The 20199-nt window shown below is 37.5% G+C and overlaps 1 protein-coding gene across 1 annotated transcript in view; it reads left to right on the top strand.

Annotated features, from left to right (window-relative positions):
* Positions 1–20199, top strand: part of ME1 (malic enzyme 1) — a 175742-nt gene that overhangs the window by 136578 nt on the left and 18965 nt on the right. Inside the window, exons 8-9 of the mRNA XM_044757491.2 lie at positions 7493–7590; positions 9649–9762. Coding sequence (XP_044613426.2) covers positions 7493–7590; positions 9649–9762 — 212 coding nt within the window. The remainder of the gene's footprint in view (positions 1–7492; positions 7591–9648; positions 9763–20199) is intronic.

Raw genomic sequence — 20199 nt, 5'->3', positions numbered from 1 at the left:
GTGTGAGGTGATAATCTCATTGTGGTTTTCATTCACATTTCTGTGATGATTAGTGATGTTGAGCTTCTTCTCATATACCTGTTGGCTATTTGTGTATCTTTTTTGCAAAAATGTTTCTCAGATAAGGATAGTTATTGTAATGTTATTATTTATTTATTTATTTTTGAGGAAGATTAGTCCCGAGCTAACATCTGCTACCAATCCTCTTCTTGTTTTGCTGAGGAAGATTGGCCCTGAGCTAACATCTATGCCCATCTTCCTCTATTTTATGTGTGGGATGCCTGCCACAGCATGGCTTGATAAACAGTGGTCTGCACCTGGGATCCAAACCAGTGAACCCTGGGCCGCCAAAGCGGAATGTGTGAACTTAACCGCTGCGCCACCAGGCCAGCCCCTCTAATGTTATTTCTAATAGCAAAAAATCAAGAGCCCTTTAAATATCCAAAAATAGAGGTCTGCTTAAATAAACTGTCATATATCCGTACTATGGAATATTATAACTATGCAAAATATTTTAAAATATATTATTGACACGTAAGAGATAGTCACAAGATATTTTAAGTGATAAAAAGTATGTTGAAATGGTAAGCATGGCATGAATTTTTTTCTGAATTAAAATTTTCTCGAATTTGAATAGAAGTACAGAAAAAATTTGTAAGACTATACATCAGAATGTTGAAAATGATTATACCTAGACAGTGGCATTATCAGTGATTTTTTTTAGTCTCTCTGGATTTTAACTGTTTCATGCATTTTCTACAATAGGCATGATTTGTGATGAAATTTTTCAAGTGTAAAAAGACAGCAAACTGAGTTGTTGAGCCTCAACACAAGAATAGCTAAAGTATACTCTTTCATTACCCAGTTTACTTAATACCGAAAGCCTTCTGCTTCTATTAGCATTCTTTTCAAAGTGATGTTGTTAGTTTATGTTGTAATTTGGGATTTGCTATCATCTCTTGTAAGTGGCATTCTTCATCATGTTACAACTTATTTGATATCACTTCTATGACAAAATATTAGATATAACTGTAATGCACAGATAAGTTATACAGAGGAAAAAAGAAAATAGTATTCTGACTACGCTTACTCTTTCGTCTTACTTGTAGATTTTTCTAAGTTAATACTCACTTGATTTAACATAATTAATATTCCAAAGCAGTTTGTCGTATGTGTAGATTCCATAATTGTTATTCCAGTGCATTCCAGATATCTTTATACTAAAATGCAAGAAACTATTTAGACTATTTTGTTATATTAGAATTTGTTTCATCAAATATTTATTGGAAAAAGCAGCACATGAAATACAATGCAGGAATGCTTTGTTAAATGTTCTTATTACAAAAGAATCTAACCTAAGAATTTTTGAAACATCGCTTTGCTTTACTAATGATGACACCCAACCAGTTTGTAAAAGGTCATCAGAGTTAGAACAGCTTCTTCTCCTGTGTCTTCAACCTCTTTCTCTCTGCTGCCTTCTTCCCATTAGCCTATAACCATGTTTAAATTGCTGTAATTCTTAAAATAGTTGCCTCCGGGGCTGGCCCCGTGGCCGAGTGGTTAAGTTCGCGCACTCCGCTGCAGGCAGCCTGGTGTTTCGTTGGTTCAAATCCTGGGCGCGGACATGGCACTGCTCATCAAACCACGCTGAGGCAGAGTCCCACATACCACAACTAGAAGGACCCACAACGAAGAATATACAACTATGTACCATGGGGCTTTGGGGAGAAAAAGGAAAAAAATAAAATCTTTAAAAAAAAAAATAGTTGCCTCCATCCTACTTTCCTTCCTCCAGCAGCCCTTGTCATTCCTCCCTTAAAAATATACAAATAAAATGTTTTCGTCAGCCCTGTTTCCCTCCTACCCCGTCTCCATCTCCACTTCATTCTTTCTTTTCTTATCTAGGCTTTCCTAAGGAGTGCTCCATACTTGCTCTCTGTGTTCTTTGTCTTTTCTTTCTTCCTCAGCACACTGCCCTCCAGCCTCAGCCCTAGCTTGTGTAACTAAAATAGCTCTCTGAAAGCTCACGAGTAATGTAACTGCCAGATCCATTAGTAATTTTTAATTCTGTTTCTCGATTGACCTTTCTTCTCTGTTTTTCACTACTTCCTCCCTTTGTTTCCATGACACCGTATACTCTCTTGCCTTCTGCCTCCGTGACCATTTTTTCTCAGTTATCTTCCCTATATCATGTTTTTCTGCCTTCTGCTCCTTAAATGTCTATCTTCTTTTGGGTTCACTGCTTTAGCCACTCATTCTGAACAATGTTATCAATCCACATGACCTAAATACAACTACAGGTTTTCAAATTCTAGATCTTTTATCTCTGACCTAGATTTCTATGCTGAGTTCCAGACCTGTGTATCTAATTACCTTGTTGACATTGCCCCCTGAAAAACATTTACAGGAAACACAAGCTCAGAAAGCTCAAAACTGAACTCAGATTTGCCTTGCAAACTTTTTCCTAGTTTGAAAACTTATAATTATTCTTGACTTTTTCTCACCCGTTCTATGTATTTAATCCCTAAGACCTGTTGATTTTTATCTCTTAAATATTTCCTCTTTCTCAACTTACTTTTTTCTTAGATTGTTCAACATCCTCTCTCCTCGATGATTGCAGTGACCTAATTTGTCTACATACCCCCAGCCTCAAAACTCTGAAATCTGTTCAGCCCAGTGCTCTCTGAGTTTAGAATCTTTCAGCAACCATCTGTTACCTATAATAAATTATGTTTAGAGATCTTACATATAGATTATTATATGTGCATAGTTACTGTTAGGATGTAGTGGAAGGCCCTACCGATCTCCTCCCAGCACTTCTCCAGCCTCATATCAGTTTGCATTCCAGTAAGTTGTGTTTGCTTCAGCAGCACTGGAATACCTGCCGTTTCACGCGTTCTGTGTTCTCTCTCCTTTTACGTTTTGAGAGGCTCGGCCTACAAATGGAGCTTGTTTTCTAGGTCTCTTCTGTAAAGTGACCTAGTTGAGCCATTTCCTCAAGGAATCCTCCTTGGTCTCTGGTTCTTTTCTCTTACACTGTTCAGATTCCACAGAAGAGATTTTCCCAATCTCTCTCCTGATATTAGCTTTCTGCCAGTGTTGTTTGAGCCAAGTAGGAGAAGATTGGGGGTTTCCATGTTGAATATGTAAACTTTCATTTAATCTTCTTGTTTTTCAGTATGGCACCCTTGCACCCAATTATCTCTGGTGTCTTACAGTCCAGAGACCCTCTCTAGAAAATAAACTCTAGTTTTTTTCTAAACCTCCCGACTGTGGGAGTGTCAGCTCTCTGGTAGAAGGAGAGGGAAATGGATCTGGGTTCTAATTACTTAACAGATTTCTGACCAGGCTCCTGTTTTTCAGCCTCTTCTCCATCCCCGCTTACCTATGCCCAGGCCTTTTGAGAGTTTTGCTGTGTCAGTCTGATTGCTTCTTAGCATTCCTCATGGCTGGCTAACAGCTCAGCTTTCTTGTGTTTACGAAGTCAGTTGCCATTTGCCCATCTGCCTTCCAGCTTCCAAAATTTTGTTGCTATCCTCTTCTCCTGGTCTCTTTGATTTTTTTTTTTTAAATTTCCTTTCTAGTATTTTAGTAGAGTTTGTTGGAGGGAGGGGAAACTAAATTATATGTGCAATCTCTCATTTTTAACAGTCATCCCTGCCTCCATGTCTTCGCACACGCTTTTTCTGCATAGTATATCTTGCTATCTGAGGTCCTGGACCTCTCACATAAGTCCTTCCATTTTGTGCTGAGGTAGTGTAACCGAAAGTTTGGTCTCTGAACCCGACGCCAATCCAAATAACGAGAACAGTCTTGAGTGGAAGAGGAAAGGTTTTTACTATGCCAGGCACAGGGAGCAAAGCAAGGGCTCATGCCTCAAAAATTGCTAGCTCCCTGATAAGGAATGGGTAGGGATTTTTATTTGGGGTTTTGGGTAAGGGAGGGGGGATGTAGCTTGTGCAGGTCGGTGCTTTTCCACCAGCCTGCGTTTGGCCTTGAGAGGCTGCTTGCAGCCAGGCCGGTGGGGGGTGGGGGGGGAATGGTGAGATAGGAGGATGACGGCAGATGGGCGTCCTTCGCCGTTGTCTCATCTTCCTGCTTGAGGCAGGTTCCAGCGCCGGGAGTGGGGAGTTGAGGTCTGGGAAGCCTCCGGTCCTTGATATTCTTGAGACAGCGGCTTTCCCGGCAAACTTCAAGGACACAAGATTAGCTAAACTTCAGTGTGCCTCTAACTCCAGGCCACCCGGGCTTTTAACAATTTGTAACTCCCATTTAGTTGTAAAGCTCAAGGAGTCCAAGTTTAAAGAAACAGGTATTTACATATGAGTGGAGATAGAGAAGCAGGAAAGGGGGTGGTGGATTTTAGTTTTAACCCATATATGCTGGGTTCAATGTGGGGGAACTGACATCAGGGCTGATGTTAAGAGCCTGTAACAGTAGCACGCACTCTAAGTGCCTTGGCCCCTGCCTAAGAAGGTTTATTCCTCCTCCCCCTGCTTCTGGTTCTTGTACTTTACCTGATGGAGTTATTTAGTAGCACGTGAGGATTATAATTATTTGATTACATATCGGTCTCCTTTACTAGTTATATATAGTAGTTCTAATCAGATTTAACAAATTATTGCATTAGTAGAGGTCGTTATTTGATAAAAGAGAAGACAGATATTTAATAACCATAGCAAAAGCATTGTAAAACTGGTGACTTCTTTTAATGTTAAAGTCATATTATACACAAATACAAATAGAAGTTTCTACAATTTTAGTAAGATTGAATCTCTTTAGTATCTTGCTAGCAGTGTTAAATATTAAATATTCTTTAAAAGTGATAGTATGAAGATAAACATCCTGTCTTTGTCTGATTTACTAAAAGTTTAGTTTTTAATCTCAAAACAAAAGTTATTTTGGAATAATTTATTGCAAACATTCACATTTTTTTGGTATGTCAACTTGCCACACTTACTCCCTTGACTGCAATGAAATTTAAGTCAAGGTAGGACCAGGACATGTACAGCAATCATGTCCATGTTAACCTTTTGGTAGTGCTAAAAATATATTTCTGATTTTATTAATTAATTCTATGAAGAGAAGTTTAGATGTTTCATTATGTCCTCAGGAAATACTATAGAATATACATTTAAATATAAGGTTCTGATGTCCAGTATAGATAGAGCCTTATTTTGCCTTATTTGGGGTAATGTGTTCGAACTTAAAACATTTTGAGTTTTAATACAAAATGATCTAGCATAAATTTTTAATTCTGTTTCTCGATTGACCTTTCTTCTCTGTTTTTCACTACTTCCTCCCTTTGTTTCCATGACACCGTATACTCTCTTGCCTTCTGCCTCCGTGACCATTTTTTCTCAGTTATCTTCCCTATATCATGTTTTTCTGCCTTCTGCTCCTTAAATGTCTATCTTCTTTTGGGTTCACTGCTTTAGCCACTCATTCTCTAAAAATGTCACTGCATTAGAGTTAGGATCTTTTAGAATATTTTAATCTGTCTGTCCTCAAATGTGCTATTCTATTTAAAACAAAAACAATATAGGGGCCAGCCCGGTGGCGCAGCGGTTAAGTTCACACGTTCCGCTTGGGGGGCTGGGGGTTTGCCTATTTGGATCTCGCCTGCGGACAGGGCACCACTTGTCAAGCCGTGCTGTGGCAGTCGTCCCACATATAAAGCGGAGGAAGATGGGCACAGATCTTAGCTCAGGGCCAGTCTTCCTCAGCAAAAAGAGGAGGATTGGCGGCAGATGTTAGATCAGGGCTAATCTTCCTCAAAAAAATTAATTAATTAAATTAAGTAAAAACAATATACAAATACAGTGATTGCTGATGATACTTCAACTTTGACTCTTCAAATAGTCAAATCTGTAGTGTTCACACTAGAATCTATAGCGATTCTTAAAAATGATAGAATCTCAGAGTTGGAAGGGAGCCGAAATTCTGGCCAACTTACTTCAAAGAAGCCTGAGACAGAGAGAGCTTGAGATACTGTTCGTGAATAACTACTTCTCTAGTGACTGGATATCTAGAGCTCTCTGATTAAAATTCTCTTTTCATCTATTTCACAACACTGGTGAATCTATCTTGATGTATGACCCAAATACCATTCTAATCCTATCATGGTATCTCTTGTACTTGGATCAGCCATGTTTTTTACACAGGCTTTTGTTTTATATAATGGATAGAAGAGTGGCCTTTGCATAATATATGACTTACCAGAATTCATAATTTGTTGCAATGGTGGCTGAAAATTGCAAGCGCACTTTATTTTTGTGGTCCACATTGTGTTCCTAAATAAAAAACATGCAAGAGGCACACAGATCTTCAATAATTATCATTTATTGTGCTCTTATTTATGACTACCAAATTGTACAAGAAAGAAGCAAACAACCAAAAAACTCAAAAGAACAAATATACTGATGATGAAATGTTTAATTTGTCTCTGATACTTGGCATACATAAGACTTATCATTGTGTCATTCATCAAATCTATTGTAATCTATGGTTGCTTTTTTTTTTTTTAACCAAGTAAGAGTGTTTAAAGTTTAAGTAGGCTTTACTGCCCAGCTGAGTGATCTGAGAATCACCATAGGTACACTGTTACTTTAGAGGAGCGAAACGTAGACACAGCTGGAAAGGACTGCAAGGAGCTGCAAAGTTTTATTTCAGACCTGAGTCTTCGCTGTGTAATTATGTTCAAAGCAAAAGAACTGCTCTGTGATCTGTGAAAGCTTATATGGAAAAGCAATAAAATTAGAACTGGTTTAGTTTCTATGACAGTGAAGCATGATGAGGAAAACTCAGTTTTTATCCCAAATAAATTTTACGTTAATTTTGTCCAGCGCCTTTGGGATCCACCAGTGATGATCATTGGTAGAAGACAAAGAATGCAATAACATCAGATTTTAATTACTATTCACTGTTGATATTTCAAGTTGAAAATCAAGACATTAAATTCCAAATGTATCAGAAACATCATTACTACCACCGTTATCAGCAAGCATTTGCTATGTGCCCTCTTTGTGTGGGAGAGATCAGAATGGATTTCAGAGCCCCGAGGGTAATTAGGCGGAAGAATCTAATAGCACTTAGTACTCCTTAATCTCATACAGTACAACTATTTTACAGATGAAGAAACCGATGTACAAAATAATTCCTCTAAATTCATTCAGCTAGTAAACAGGTTGAGCTGGAATCCACATAGGAATCCAAACCCCATGCTCTTATTCATTGCATCACCAAATCAGGACATGGGACCTTCCTTTTGGAAAGTTTTCAAGAACAGCAGTAGGTTGCCATCTTAAAATATTGATGTATGTAGCCTGAGAATTTCACCTCGTGCGCAGCCATGGATCTGACAACTGCACATTCCCTTCTGTAGCAGATAACCTGTTGTGTGATGATTTCAAGATGTGAATAAAGATCTGAGGCTTAGAATTCCGCAGGACCCTTCTGAGAGTGACTCGAGGGTATTTGTTGCTTGTTTTAGGAACAGCATCCGTTGCAGTCGCCGGCATCCTTGCAGCTCTTCGAATAACCAAGAACACACTGTCTGATCAAACGATACTGTTCCAAGGAGCTGGAGAGGTACCTGCCTGTATATCACTTATGGTCTCCTAAACTGACGGACATAGAATTCATTTTAATTTTTCATTAATTTGAAGTTTCAGATAGTCTTTCAAATTTTTAGTATGTTGCAAATGTAGGTTTTATTGAAAATTTTGCTTTTTTCTATAAGTTAATCATTTGAAAGAAGAAAACCAGATTCCAATAACTGTTGAGGCATATTAATTTTTCCTGGGAGACTTTAGTATGGTATAGGTATAGACATATTTTTCACAGTTCTAAATTTGTATGATTATCAAATGGTGCCATGGGTTTTTGCATATTTAAAGTGCCATGCAGGAACAAAAAGTTTTAAAATGTGTGATTATGTATGAAAGGCTTTAGGGGCCAGCCCGGTGGCGTGGTGGTTAAGTGCGCACGTTCCACTTCAGTGGCCTGGGGGTTCGCCGGTCCAGATCCCCGGTGCAGACATGGCACTGCTTAGCAAGCCATGCTGTGGTAGGCGTCCCACATATAAAGTAGAGGAAGATGGGCATAGATGTTAGCTCAGGGCCAGTCTTCCTCAGCAAAAAGAGGAAGATTGGCAGCAGATGTTAGCTCAGGGCTAATCTTCCTCAAAAAAAAAATTAAGCCTTTAAATATTTAAGCTATTATATCTGATGCTAACTTTTAGTATCCTCCAGTGTCACATACAAAAGTTGTCTTAATTTGATTCACAATTCAATATGCACATATATAACTATATACATGTTTTTAAGAAAAAAATATTTTTAACATTTATTGTGCATTATAACTGTTCACATGCAAAGAACCCAAAACATTTAAAAGTTTTAGAAGAAGAGGACAACAAGACAAAATTATGCTGTTTTATCTTTTTCTATAAGTTAATCATTTGAAAGAAGAAAACTAGACTCCAATAATAATAATTCACCCCAAAATAGAAATTAAAATGTCATGTGAGTGTGAGCTTCTTGTGAGAAAACTGCCAAAATTTGTTTAGAATTATAAAATGTAATAAAAGGAGAAATACTTTGTGGCTATATATATTTTAAGAAGCTTTAAATTTTCAAATTTAATATAATTATGAATAAATGTATCACACTGGTAGATACACACTGTGTATGTTGTGTTGGTTTTGACTTTACCTGTTTTTAAAGCAAAGTAAAATACACGAAGCTAGAACTTCAATGACAAGATATAAACATGTGAAAGCATTCAGAATGTAAATCATAAATTCATTTTCACATGGAAATAAAAATTAATGCTAAATTCCAGCTCATTAAAATTTCAGTTTTTTTATTTCTGCAGATTGTTGCATGCTGTCCTTAATTTTAGTAAACATCTTCTTTGAATTTCCAAATGGTTTTGATGAATGGCACAGGCCAGCTCTTGATACTCTTGATACTCCGAGGGCAGAGGTGTTCATGGTTGGATGGTTTAAAACTGGCACTTGTTTGTCCTGAAAAGGTTTTGGAAATTTCACAGATTATCACAAAGTTTATCAAATATTACAGAGGTTGATTCCTTTAATCTTGCAAGAAATTTCACAGTACTTTCTTTGTCCAATTGAAGAGAGTAAGTAAATGCTTGGGAACACAGATTTTATGTGTCTCATTCTATTGCCTAATTGGTCAAGTTCCCATCCAAGTGACCAGGCTTCATTCTGCAAATTCAACCAGAGGAGCTTGAACCCAACAATAAACAATACAGCTCAACAAGCAAGGTTGACCAGTTCGTTATTTTAAATTCAATATCTTCTTGTTGGAGAGAATCTTAATTGTATTAACAGGATTAAAGATACTGACAATCAAAGATATCACTGTTTTATCTGTGCCTAAATAACAAGCCACATAATAATGGTTCTGTTGTAATAGGGAGAGTAATTAATTGTCATTTAGCTTAACCCAAACGTGACAAAAATACTTTGCTCCCAGTATAAATGAATAAATATACCTCTTTAGGTCAATAAACAGAGCTGTTCTGTACTTTCTTTAACAAAGACAAAATGGGGTGTAACTCTTGATAAGATATTATGTGGAACAACCTTAAACACTTTTGTTTTCATAACCTCTTTCTCAGGCTGCCTTAGGGATTGCACACCTGATTGTTATGGCCATGGAAAAAGAAGGCTTACCAAAGGAGAAAGCGATAAAAAAGATATGGTTGGTTGATTCAAAAGGATTAATAGTTAAGGTAAGAATTTGTCATTTTTAATCAAAATAAAAATAAATATGCCATTCTAGATGCCCATCTCAAAGACTACTGCTGTTTCCACTCACCAAGCCCCAGCACTGTGTTAAAGGAGCAGCTGTTATACATGAATGACCATGTCATTACAGCAAGAGTGATACTCTTCTGAAGAAAGGAGAAAACTGCCTCAGCTATAGAATCCATCTGTGATGTGAGTAGGCTCCTTCCAGCTCTGTAGGCTGCCAGTCCACGTGAATTAGCTTAGTTTCCAAGGGAGGCAATTTGCTGCTGATACAGATGAAACCCCGAGGTGTACTTCCTTTTATTAAGGGCTATCTGGCAAATTGCACACCAGCTAGAAAGAAAGGAGGAAAAAGAATGAAATAGCTACTCTTTTACCTGCTACTTTCTCTCAACCAAATACTTGAGGGTTTGAGTGGGAATTCCTGAGAAGGGCTTAAATGGGCTGTTTCAGTGTTGACTGACTTGAGGTTATTTCCCAGCTCTAGTAGAAATAATATTATCTGCTTCATGGGGTTTTTGGGAGAACTAAACAAGACTAGGTGGGTGGCCATGTTGCTACACAGTTATAAGGCATCATTTTTACTTTTACCATCTGTGCGCATCAATCACGCTTCCTTACACTGCTAGAAAAAATACATGTAAATCCTCTTTCTACATGAAGATTTTAAAATCTTTTTAAATTTTAAGTTTAAATTTTAAAAATAACCAGTGATAAGCAGTGAAAAAAATAACTAGTGATAAGCAGGAATTTAATACAGAAACAAATGTGAACGTGTACAAATTTTCTGGAAAACTGTTTTATGTGTATCCAGAGCCTTTAGAAATTTGTGCTTCTGATGCAATAGTTTCCATTCTAAGGTTCTATCCTGTAGAGGTAGAGATGTGTACAATGTTGCATGTTTGAGGATGTTATCACAGCATTATTTACAACAGTGATATGTTTTATCATGCGTTAGTTGTAATAGTGATATGTTATACTTACCTAAGTAAAGGATAATTGTGAAATAAACTGTGGGATAGCCACATGAGTATAATATACAGGCTTAGAGTTGTTTTCAAAAACTAGAAATAACATTAAACGATTAATAATATAATGTTAGATGAAAAAAAGGAAAACACCATATTGTATGTAATTATTTTGTTTAAAGAATTGAGTTGCATATCAAAATCTGAGAAGGAATGCATTAAATACATATTACTTTAAAGCATATAACTTTTAGTGCTTTTCTCAATATCGCAAATTCTCCTTAGTAATTGTGTTCCTTTAGAGATAGAAAAATGTTTGTTTCTTTAAATTAGTGTAGACAAATTTTGCTTTAAATGAAGAAAAAGTATATGCATAACTTTTTGTAGTAAATGAGTATCTATAAAACAGTGAAACAAGACAGAAAGTACTTTTACAACATATCCTGAGAACTAAATAATAATAATTTTATCAGTTTTATTAACTTGCAATGTAATTGTTTATAATATGTTAAAAACCATAAAAGTTTAAAATCTTGGCTTAAAAATTGCTATTGCTTTGAAAAATCAACATAACTATAAAAAGTTGTACATCGTAGCCACACGACACATATTGTGGTCCTAAAATAAGAATGTTTCCTGAATGAGGTTGCCTGTGGGTCAGGCATTGTACTATGGATCTGGGGACCCAAGAAGGCACTTGATCTCAGGAGACTCACAGCCTAGTGGGAAAAACTCAAACAAGCCAAGAGTTATAATTCTACAAGAAAATGTTATAGAAATATGTCCTTGGTGTCAGGGGCCCACAGGAGATGGTGCCCCCAACTGCAGTAAAGAGAGTAATGGGAATGCTGAGGAAGTTTTCGAGACAAGGTGTCTCTTTAGCTGAGTTTGAAAGGAAGAGTTAGGAGTTTATCTGGAGTCTCCATGGACATCTTAAACTTCTGTTCAACACTGAAACCAGAGAAGTAGAATGGCACGTTCACTGTGAGATCCTGAGTGAAGCTAAGGATCACGTCTTTCCTCTGTTTATATCTTCAAAGCCCTGCACAGCTAGTACATAATTGACAATAAGTATTTTGTTAATAAATGAATTAATCAGTGAGTGGCCTTCCAGGCAGAAGAACAGCATTTGCAAAAGAAAATATTTTGGTATAAGAGATATTTAAGGATTATGTTTGAAAGGAGCAGATGACAGGTGACAAAGGCCCTAATTCCTGAAAACGAGCAACTGAAGAAACTTAGGCAGAGGAGATTTGTCTCTTGTCACTCTGATGGCATTGTGGAGGGTGATTGAAGTGAGGTGAAACTGAGAGAAGGAAATAGTTACAAAGCTGTTGCAGTAATTCAGATAATATTGGGCCTGAAATAAAGCAGTGACTATGCGGGTGAGTGAAAGAAGTTAGATTCCGCAGATGTTTAGGAAATAGGATTGGCACACATAGTGACCGATTAAATATGGCGGAGGAGTAGGGTAGAGCAGAGGAGCGAGTCTGGCAGGACTCCTTGGGTGTCTAGATAAGTGATGCAGCCGTTCATGTAGAAAAGGAATAAAGGATATCCAGTTTAAGGGCAAGATGATGAGATCGGTTTTGGACATAATAGCAAGTTTAAGGCGCCAGTGCCACTGGAGACCTCAGATAGAGATGTCCCCTTGGCAGTTGGAGACACAAGAATGATGCTCAGGGTAAGGGTCTGGGCTCCTGGAGGTAGAGACTTGGGAATCACCAGCAAGGAAATAGCTGGAGCCGTGGAAAAAGCTACACAATTTGTGCTGTACTTAGGGGTGTAATACATTCAAGATCCAAAAAAGTTCAGGTCTATGATTGTGGTTTTCTTTTGTGATTTCTAATGACATTTTTATGTGAAATCTTCATACAAAATGTATAGGTTTTAGCATCTCAAGTAATGTTAACATTGACTTGCTGGACTGAGCCTCCAAATTCCGTGGATTACAATGCTTGGAGTAACTGTGAAGTTGTTGCCTAGGCCTAATCAGTCACTCTTACTTCATGTCTTTTCTCGCCAAAGTAAAGAACTGCATGTATTCCGCTTGCCAAGATAAAGTTACATTTTAAAAGGTTGTTACATATTTAATAGCTTGTGCATTATTTCATATAAAAGAAACATATGCAGCGTCAATTAACCACTTTTTCTTTCGTAGTTTTAAAAAGTCAAAATTCTTATGTTGACTTTTGTCTCAGAGCTAATAAATCTTAGAATAACTAGTAAATTAGTATAATCTTGATTTCAAATTTACATGATTTTTTGTGTTCATTATCCCTTATCCTTAGTACTTTAAGCCTCTCTTGAGAACCAGTAAAAATCATTTTCTAATTTTGTTAACTTGTAATTGTTTACAGTATGTAAAAAGTATTTACAATATGTAAAGATTTAAATAAAAATCATTAGTCAAACTCCTTCACTCTTTAAAGACATAAAACCAAAACCTAAAAAGTAAACCATGAGGTTAGCTCATTTATGGAGTTATATCATCATCAGACTAGATAATTATTATTCTAACATGTTTTCTGTTTTCATTTTCAACATCACATCTGTAGCATTTGCCATCATTTCTGTTATATCCATATGTGCAATGGAATGAGTTTATGCAGTATTTTAAATAATTCATCAATATCAGTAAGGTTTATTGAAATTAATCATTTGATCACTGGTAACATTCAAATATCTTAGTTTAGTATTTTATAGCAAGAAATAATTGACATATCTATTTAGCCAACTAATTAACACATTTTAATGTAAACAAGCTGACACTTGGTTTAAAAGAAATCCTTCCAAAATAAAAATTAGAGGGAAAATAAGTACAGTAAAGAAGGGATGAAAAAGGAGCATTGCCAGCCTGACTAGTCTTTGTATTTCACAGTGATAATTTGAAGCATTTTCAAGGAGGACAAGAAGCCACAAATCAAACCAATCCAGACTTAATCTACTCCTTAAATAAATGCATTTTGGCTTTCACTTATATGCCAAAGTAATGCTAAGACATAAAACTTAAAATAAAAGTAGGGTGTTAATAGAGTTTATGAAGGATAGGCTTCGTTTAACCCAGAGTGAGTCTATAGAATTTTGTTTTGATTTTAGTTTTATTTTGTTCTATTTTCAATCATTATTATTATTATTATTATTATTTGCTTTATAGTTAAATGTTTTTGGTTCCAGTACAAAGAGATAGTGAATAAAGGTGTTTTACACATTGTAAGGGTACTTTGACGGTACAGTTATTTCCTTCCTGAGAGCTTAATCTTTAGGTCTAGGACTTGAAACTGTGCTGTACAGAAAAAGTTCTCCTTTCCTCTGGATTTATCAGAATTTCAGCCGGTGATACTATCAGCACCTTGAATGATGGTTAATACATTTAATACACTGTGGTTTAAACAAAAATTCTAGCTCCTAAGAGACTCTGAAGCTTGGTGAAAAGTATCTGACTTGATTTTTTTCTCCCTCTTGTCCGTTTTCTATAGAGTATGACCAACGTATAAGTAGGTATTAAAAAGAGCAGAGGCAAAAGATTATATACACGAGTCTTTTAGACAGAAAATTACAGATATTGATTTTTAATAATACAAAATTAAATGTCGATGGAGTTAACCACCTGTTATCTTAAATTACGGCCATTCTGCACCCCCTGTTATTCTCAACATGGAAAATACTTTTGTTGCTTCGTTTCTCTTCTGTTAATCTGCCCTGAGACGGTGAAACGCAGCTCTGGCTCTTTAACAAGTGCACACACCGGCACTGCAAGTGTTGCAGTGAAATGTCACTGATGGTGCCCTAAGAAGGCCCTGTCTGCAGATCCAGAGAGGGGCCAGATTCAACTCTGAAGAACTAATGACATAACCAAAACAGACCCGTACGTGGGGCAGGCTGTCCAAGCAGGAATGGATTCAGGGTAGGCACTTGTGGAAGAGTTCTTCTAGTGCCTGTGTGTGGGAAGGGGTACATATGTATCAGTGGCAATCTATAATTAATTTTTTATACCTATTCTGGGTCATGGAATGCTAACCAAAATCTTGACAATGTTTGCCTCTTATTCTCCCCACCCCATCAGAACATATGTGCTTTTTTCTTTTTAAAGATTGGCACCTGAGCTAACAACTGTTGCCAATCTTCCTTTCTTTTTTTTTTTTCCTCTGCTTTTTCTACACAAGTTCCCCCAGCACATAGTTGTGTATTTTAGTTGTGGGTCCTTCTAGTTGTGGTATGTGGGATGCCACTTCAGCATGGCCTGACAAGCAGTGCCATGTCCACACCCAGGATCTGAACCGGCGAAACCCTGGGCTGCCGAAGCAGAGCACGTGAACTTAACCACTCGACCACGGGGGTGGCCCCCATATGTGCTTTTTGAAAAAGGTAGTAATTCAGAATGGTTGTGTCTTCTATCTTGTACTAACCATCGGCACAAAATAAAGGGGGGAGGGGAGATTAAAGAAATAATAACATTCAAAAGAAATTCCCAGCTATCCATAAACATTTGGTGTAATTAGAGACTCTTAAAAAAAAGAAACACCATAGAATTAGGGATTTCTGAGATAAGAAGTGCCCACGAGCACTTTGCCCAAAGAGGGCAAAAAGCATCTAGTGAGGAATCCTGAAAACGGAGAATGAAGGGGAAAGAAATCTTCTATGTCCATATCCAACTGAAGTGATTTGCATAAAGAGCATGGACTCCAAATTAGATTTTGAAAAAAGGAGAAAAATGAGCCATTGGTCCAGAAAATAGAAGTCCAAAGGTAAAGGCAGTTGCCTTAATATTACCAGATCTGGAGAAGGTCACATTCCAATAGTTTTTAAATCTGAACCAGACCATCACATCAGCTTTGAAAATGGTGTAGAAAATACTTGGGAGATCTGTATGTTTGTCTTTTGGTTCTTCTGTTTTTGGCAAGTAGAGCCCTTCAGTAAGGCTAGTATTACCATTTTCGTGATTCCTGGCCTTCTTTCAGTATTTTCTCTGCGTTCCTAAGTCACCACCAAGAATCCAGCCTTTGGGGGTGAGACTGGGTAATTTATGCCTCTTACTAGACAGATGTCTTCTGGCCAAGTTCTGGCTTCAGTGGCTGGGAGCTGCCAGTGCTGTTACTATGATTAATAAAGTAAGACGTTCATGATAAAAGCATACATCTTTTCCTTTCATGCGGTGTTTATCTATCTTCTTTACGATTTGCTTCTCATTCCAGGAAACTTAGGAGGCTTAAACCACATTAAATATTTTTCATTATATCTTAGGTTGTCAGCCAGAAAAGGAGTATTAGAAATCTGTGATTGCTGACTTACATTATTCTGTAGCTTTCTTTCTTTAAAACTCATCATTTTATACTATTTTGGAAAATATGCAACTTCTTCTTTAAAATGCTTCTGATAGAGATCTGATAAATCACTTAGTGCAGTGACTCTCCAAACTGGCTAATCACGCTAATCACCTGGGAAGCTTTAAAAAAAATACACACAAGGGCTGGCCTGCTGGCATAGTGGTGAAGTTCTACAGGCTCCGCTTCGGTGGCCTGGGGTTTGTGGGTTCAGATCCCGGGCATGGACCTACACACCGCTCATCAAGTCATGCTGTGGCAGCATCCCACATACAAAATAGAGGAAGATTGGCACAGATGTTAGCTCGGGGCTAATTTTCCTCAAGCAAAAAGGGGAGGATTGGCAATGGATGTTAGCTCAGGGCCAATCTTCCTTACCAAAAAAACTATGTATATATGTGTGTGTGTGTGTGTGTGCGCACAGATTCCAGGGCCTCATCCTGGAATTAAACTAGAATATCTGGAATCTGTTTTTCCTCAGATGAGTCTGGTGCTCAGTTAGCTTTGGAAAGTACAGATCTGGTTCATCAGATCTGTCATCGTCACCAATCCAAATGATTTTCTAGGTAGAGAAACCAACATCCATGGAAGTATCAAAGGACTTGCCCAAGATCAAGAGCCTAAAGACTGCTATGCAAGCTTCAGTCCCATTTTCTGTCTCTAGCATTTGTGGATGGCATTTTCTGTGTTTAATTGGGAAGCTTTTCTTTACTTTTTGAATATCATTAAAAGTTTTCAGATGTAACAAATTTATTTGCTGTTACCTATTAGAATGCATTCTGCTATTAGTTATTTATTCATGTCCCTAGCCAACAAAATTTATCACAAACTAATGATATATTATCAGCAATCAACGGTTGCAGGGACAACATTATAAAATGCATTTAAAATTTTTTAAATTTACTTTTTGGGATAATCGGGTATACTACACTCAGGAAAATATTTTGAATCGTTGAATTAAGAAAATGGGGATCATGTCTCTCACTTTCAGATTATTCACCATCTTTTAAATTCATTCCACATTATGGATTTGTAGGTCCACATTCAATATACACGGACTAGACCCTCTTTTCTTGTCTACGTGCTACTTGAAGCCACAGTACAATTCATGTTGTGCCAGGTTGAATTTGGTTGCTTCACCGCCTAGTAAAATAATTTCTAAGACTTTCACTCTTATGCTAGTTTTGTTTTTTCATGTGGGAGGCTACTTCTTGGCTTGGTAATCTAATGAAAATGAATAGATTTCCATTCTTACGGAGATCATACGTAAATATATTTTAAAACATAGACCAAAGACAGTTTGGATCTACTTTCATTGTCATGCTGTTTGTCAGTGGTCGAGTGGTCAAGAACTAGTTGTTTTCACAGACCGGGAACACCCAGATGCTTTCAGCCAGGCTTCACTGTGAGCGACTGATTCCTCTGTTTCATGCGGTGCACCATGCTGTTTTACCAAGGACTGTGTGCGATCTTATTGTTTGGTGAGCCCAGGCATTTTTTTAAATAAACAAATCAGTGGCATATTTTCCTCCTAAAAATATTTTTAAATTTCCTATTCCTATTCTGTTAATAATCCTAAAAATCTTAATGTTCTTCTCTCTTACAATTCTTTTAGTGAGGTTTCTGCTTTCTATTTCAAAGTAAACCACGGGTAAAGATTAATTATAGTATTTTACTGTTATTAAAGAAGAAAACACACTAGACTGCATTACTATAACATTGAAAGCAAGATCTAGGAAGTACGGTAATTCCTTGACCATATTCACATTGGTTATTCCTTTGATGGAGTACAAATTTCAGTTCTGTGGTATTTAAAGTGTGACGAGAGCATCTGAGAGTTCAGAGTCTCATTGATTATTGGGAAGAAAGATGGGTCCAATTAGAACAGGTTAAGAGCATTGGGGTTCCTCACCTGGGAAAAGAGATGTGATTCAGTGTCTGTTTTCAAATATACTAAAGATTATTTAAGGGCAATGGTACAAAGTTGAACAAAAATAAATTGTTTAAATTGCAGTAAGCAGGACTTTAATTGGAAATAAAAAATAAGTGTTTAAATATAGAAAAATGCTAGAATTTGCATTACCACTAATCTTTAAAAATGGTATCAACACTTTTTCTTGGTTTTGATGGTTTGGTCACTGGCCATCCTGGAAGATAAGGGCTTGTTAAGACAAAGTCTCCTCCTGATTGTGTCTGTGCTATTTTCAGATATCTAAAATGAAAAGGCTACTAGTGTAAACCCATACGTATTAGTTAGATTTTAGGTTAAACTGCTGTCGCAAAAAACATGGTGACCTAAACAAGATAAAATTTATTTCTTTGTCATCTAGCAGTGTAGAGGGAGGCAGACCAGAGACTCAGGCTGTGTCCACCATCCATCTCTGGGTGCAGAGAAGCTTTCTAGTTCTCACTATCTCCCAGCCTGCTGGGGAGAGGGGGCGGGGAATGGACTGGGGGACTGTGCCTCCTTCCTTTTTAAAGATACAGCCCTGAAGTTGCACATAGCACTTCCACTCCATCCTTTTGGCCAGAAGGTAGTCTTAGTCTCATCTCACTCCAGATGGCCACCACTTCATGATGGGCATTTCTCCTTCAAGATCCTGTAGAGGCATCAGCCTGGTGAGTGCTATGTTTAAAGCAGAAACTCCAGCTGTGAGAGAGTTTTGAGGCCTAGTGTATAGAAGCTTATGCTAGAAGCCATTTGAAATCCCAGTATTTGCCATACAGGGCCTCACAGAGATGTTAGTCTAATTTCTTGCCTTATGCTTCGATTTGACTATATGCGTTTCTGGGAAAAAGCAACAAGTCAAAACTATGTCATGTTTAGTTTAGAATATTGGAAGCTGAAAGTTATTATTCCCAGGAAATATGTCTCCCCAAGCCACAACTTTGTTTAGTACCCATCCTAGAAATTTCATTGTTGTGAGAATCAAGAGTCATGAATTTTAGCTTATACTACTTCCAGAAATAGTTCATAAATAATTTAGATAATTAAATAATGTAACTGTCAAATGGTTCCAAATTCTTATTCCTATCCATGACCAAAATTTCTCTCATCTTTCTAACAAGGCAAGATTATTTTTTTGCCAAATAACTCAGCAGGAATAAGGTTGATGAGGTAGCAGATGGATTGAAAGAGCATTCTTTTCATCAAATCATTTCAGGGAAAGTAATCTTTTATTCCCAAGCAACAGATAGGAGGTACACTGAGCAGAAAGAAATGGGGGAATATATAATCAAAATTAAAGTCCTCCCCTGTATCAGTCAGCTATTGCTTTGTTATCAAAAGCCACATAATCCTGGGGCCGGCCCAGTGGCATAGTGGTTAAGTTCAGGCACTCCTCTTTGGCAGCCCAGGGTTCGCCAGTTTGGATCCTGGGTGTGGACCTATGCACTGATTATCAAGCCATGCTGTGGCAGGCATCCCACACATAAAATGGAGGAAGATGAGCATGGATGTTAGCTCAGGGCCAGTCTTCCTCAGCAAAAAGAGGAGGATTGGCGGCAGATATTAGCTCAGGGCTAATCTTCCTCAAAAAAAAAAAAAAAGCCACACAATCTCAGTGGCATACAACAATAAGTATGTATTTCTCACACACTTGTGGGTCAGATGGGGTAGCCCTGATGATGTTGGCTGGGTGGCTGTGAGCTACAGGTTGGGTCCAGGTCAGCTTCACAAGGCTCTCATCCTCCTTGGACCAGCCGACTAGCCAGGTTATGCACTTCTCAAGCAAATGGCCAAGGCATGAGAGAGCAAGTGGAAGCACCAGTTCCTCTTAAGGCCTAAGCCTGGAACTGGCTCACTCTCATTTCAGCTCACATTTTATTAACCAAAGCCAAGCCACTTGCTCAAATCCAAAGACAGCGGGTAGGAAAGTATACCCTGCTTTTTGTGAGAGGAACTGTGAAGTTACATTGCGAAAAACAATAACACAGGAAAGGGATGATGACGAATTGGGGCTTAAGTCAAAATCTGAATTCTCAAAATATTTGCGGGGATTCTGTGACACCCCAAATACCTGTATTTTCTTATTTGCAACTGATAAATTATCATTAAGCCTAGCCACGTTTTACATGTTAAGATGATGCTTAATTAATCTCTATGATTGAGATATGTAAATCAAAT

This window comes from Equus asinus, chromosome 24 (assembly GCF_041296235.1).
Source record: "Equus asinus isolate D_3611 breed Donkey chromosome 24, EquAss-T2T_v2, whole genome shotgun sequence".
Lineage (NCBI taxonomy): Eukaryota > Metazoa > Chordata > Mammalia > Perissodactyla > Equidae > Equus > Equus asinus.
The sequence above is the reverse complement of the archived record's forward strand: the minus strand, read 5'-3'. Positions and strand labels throughout refer to the sequence as shown.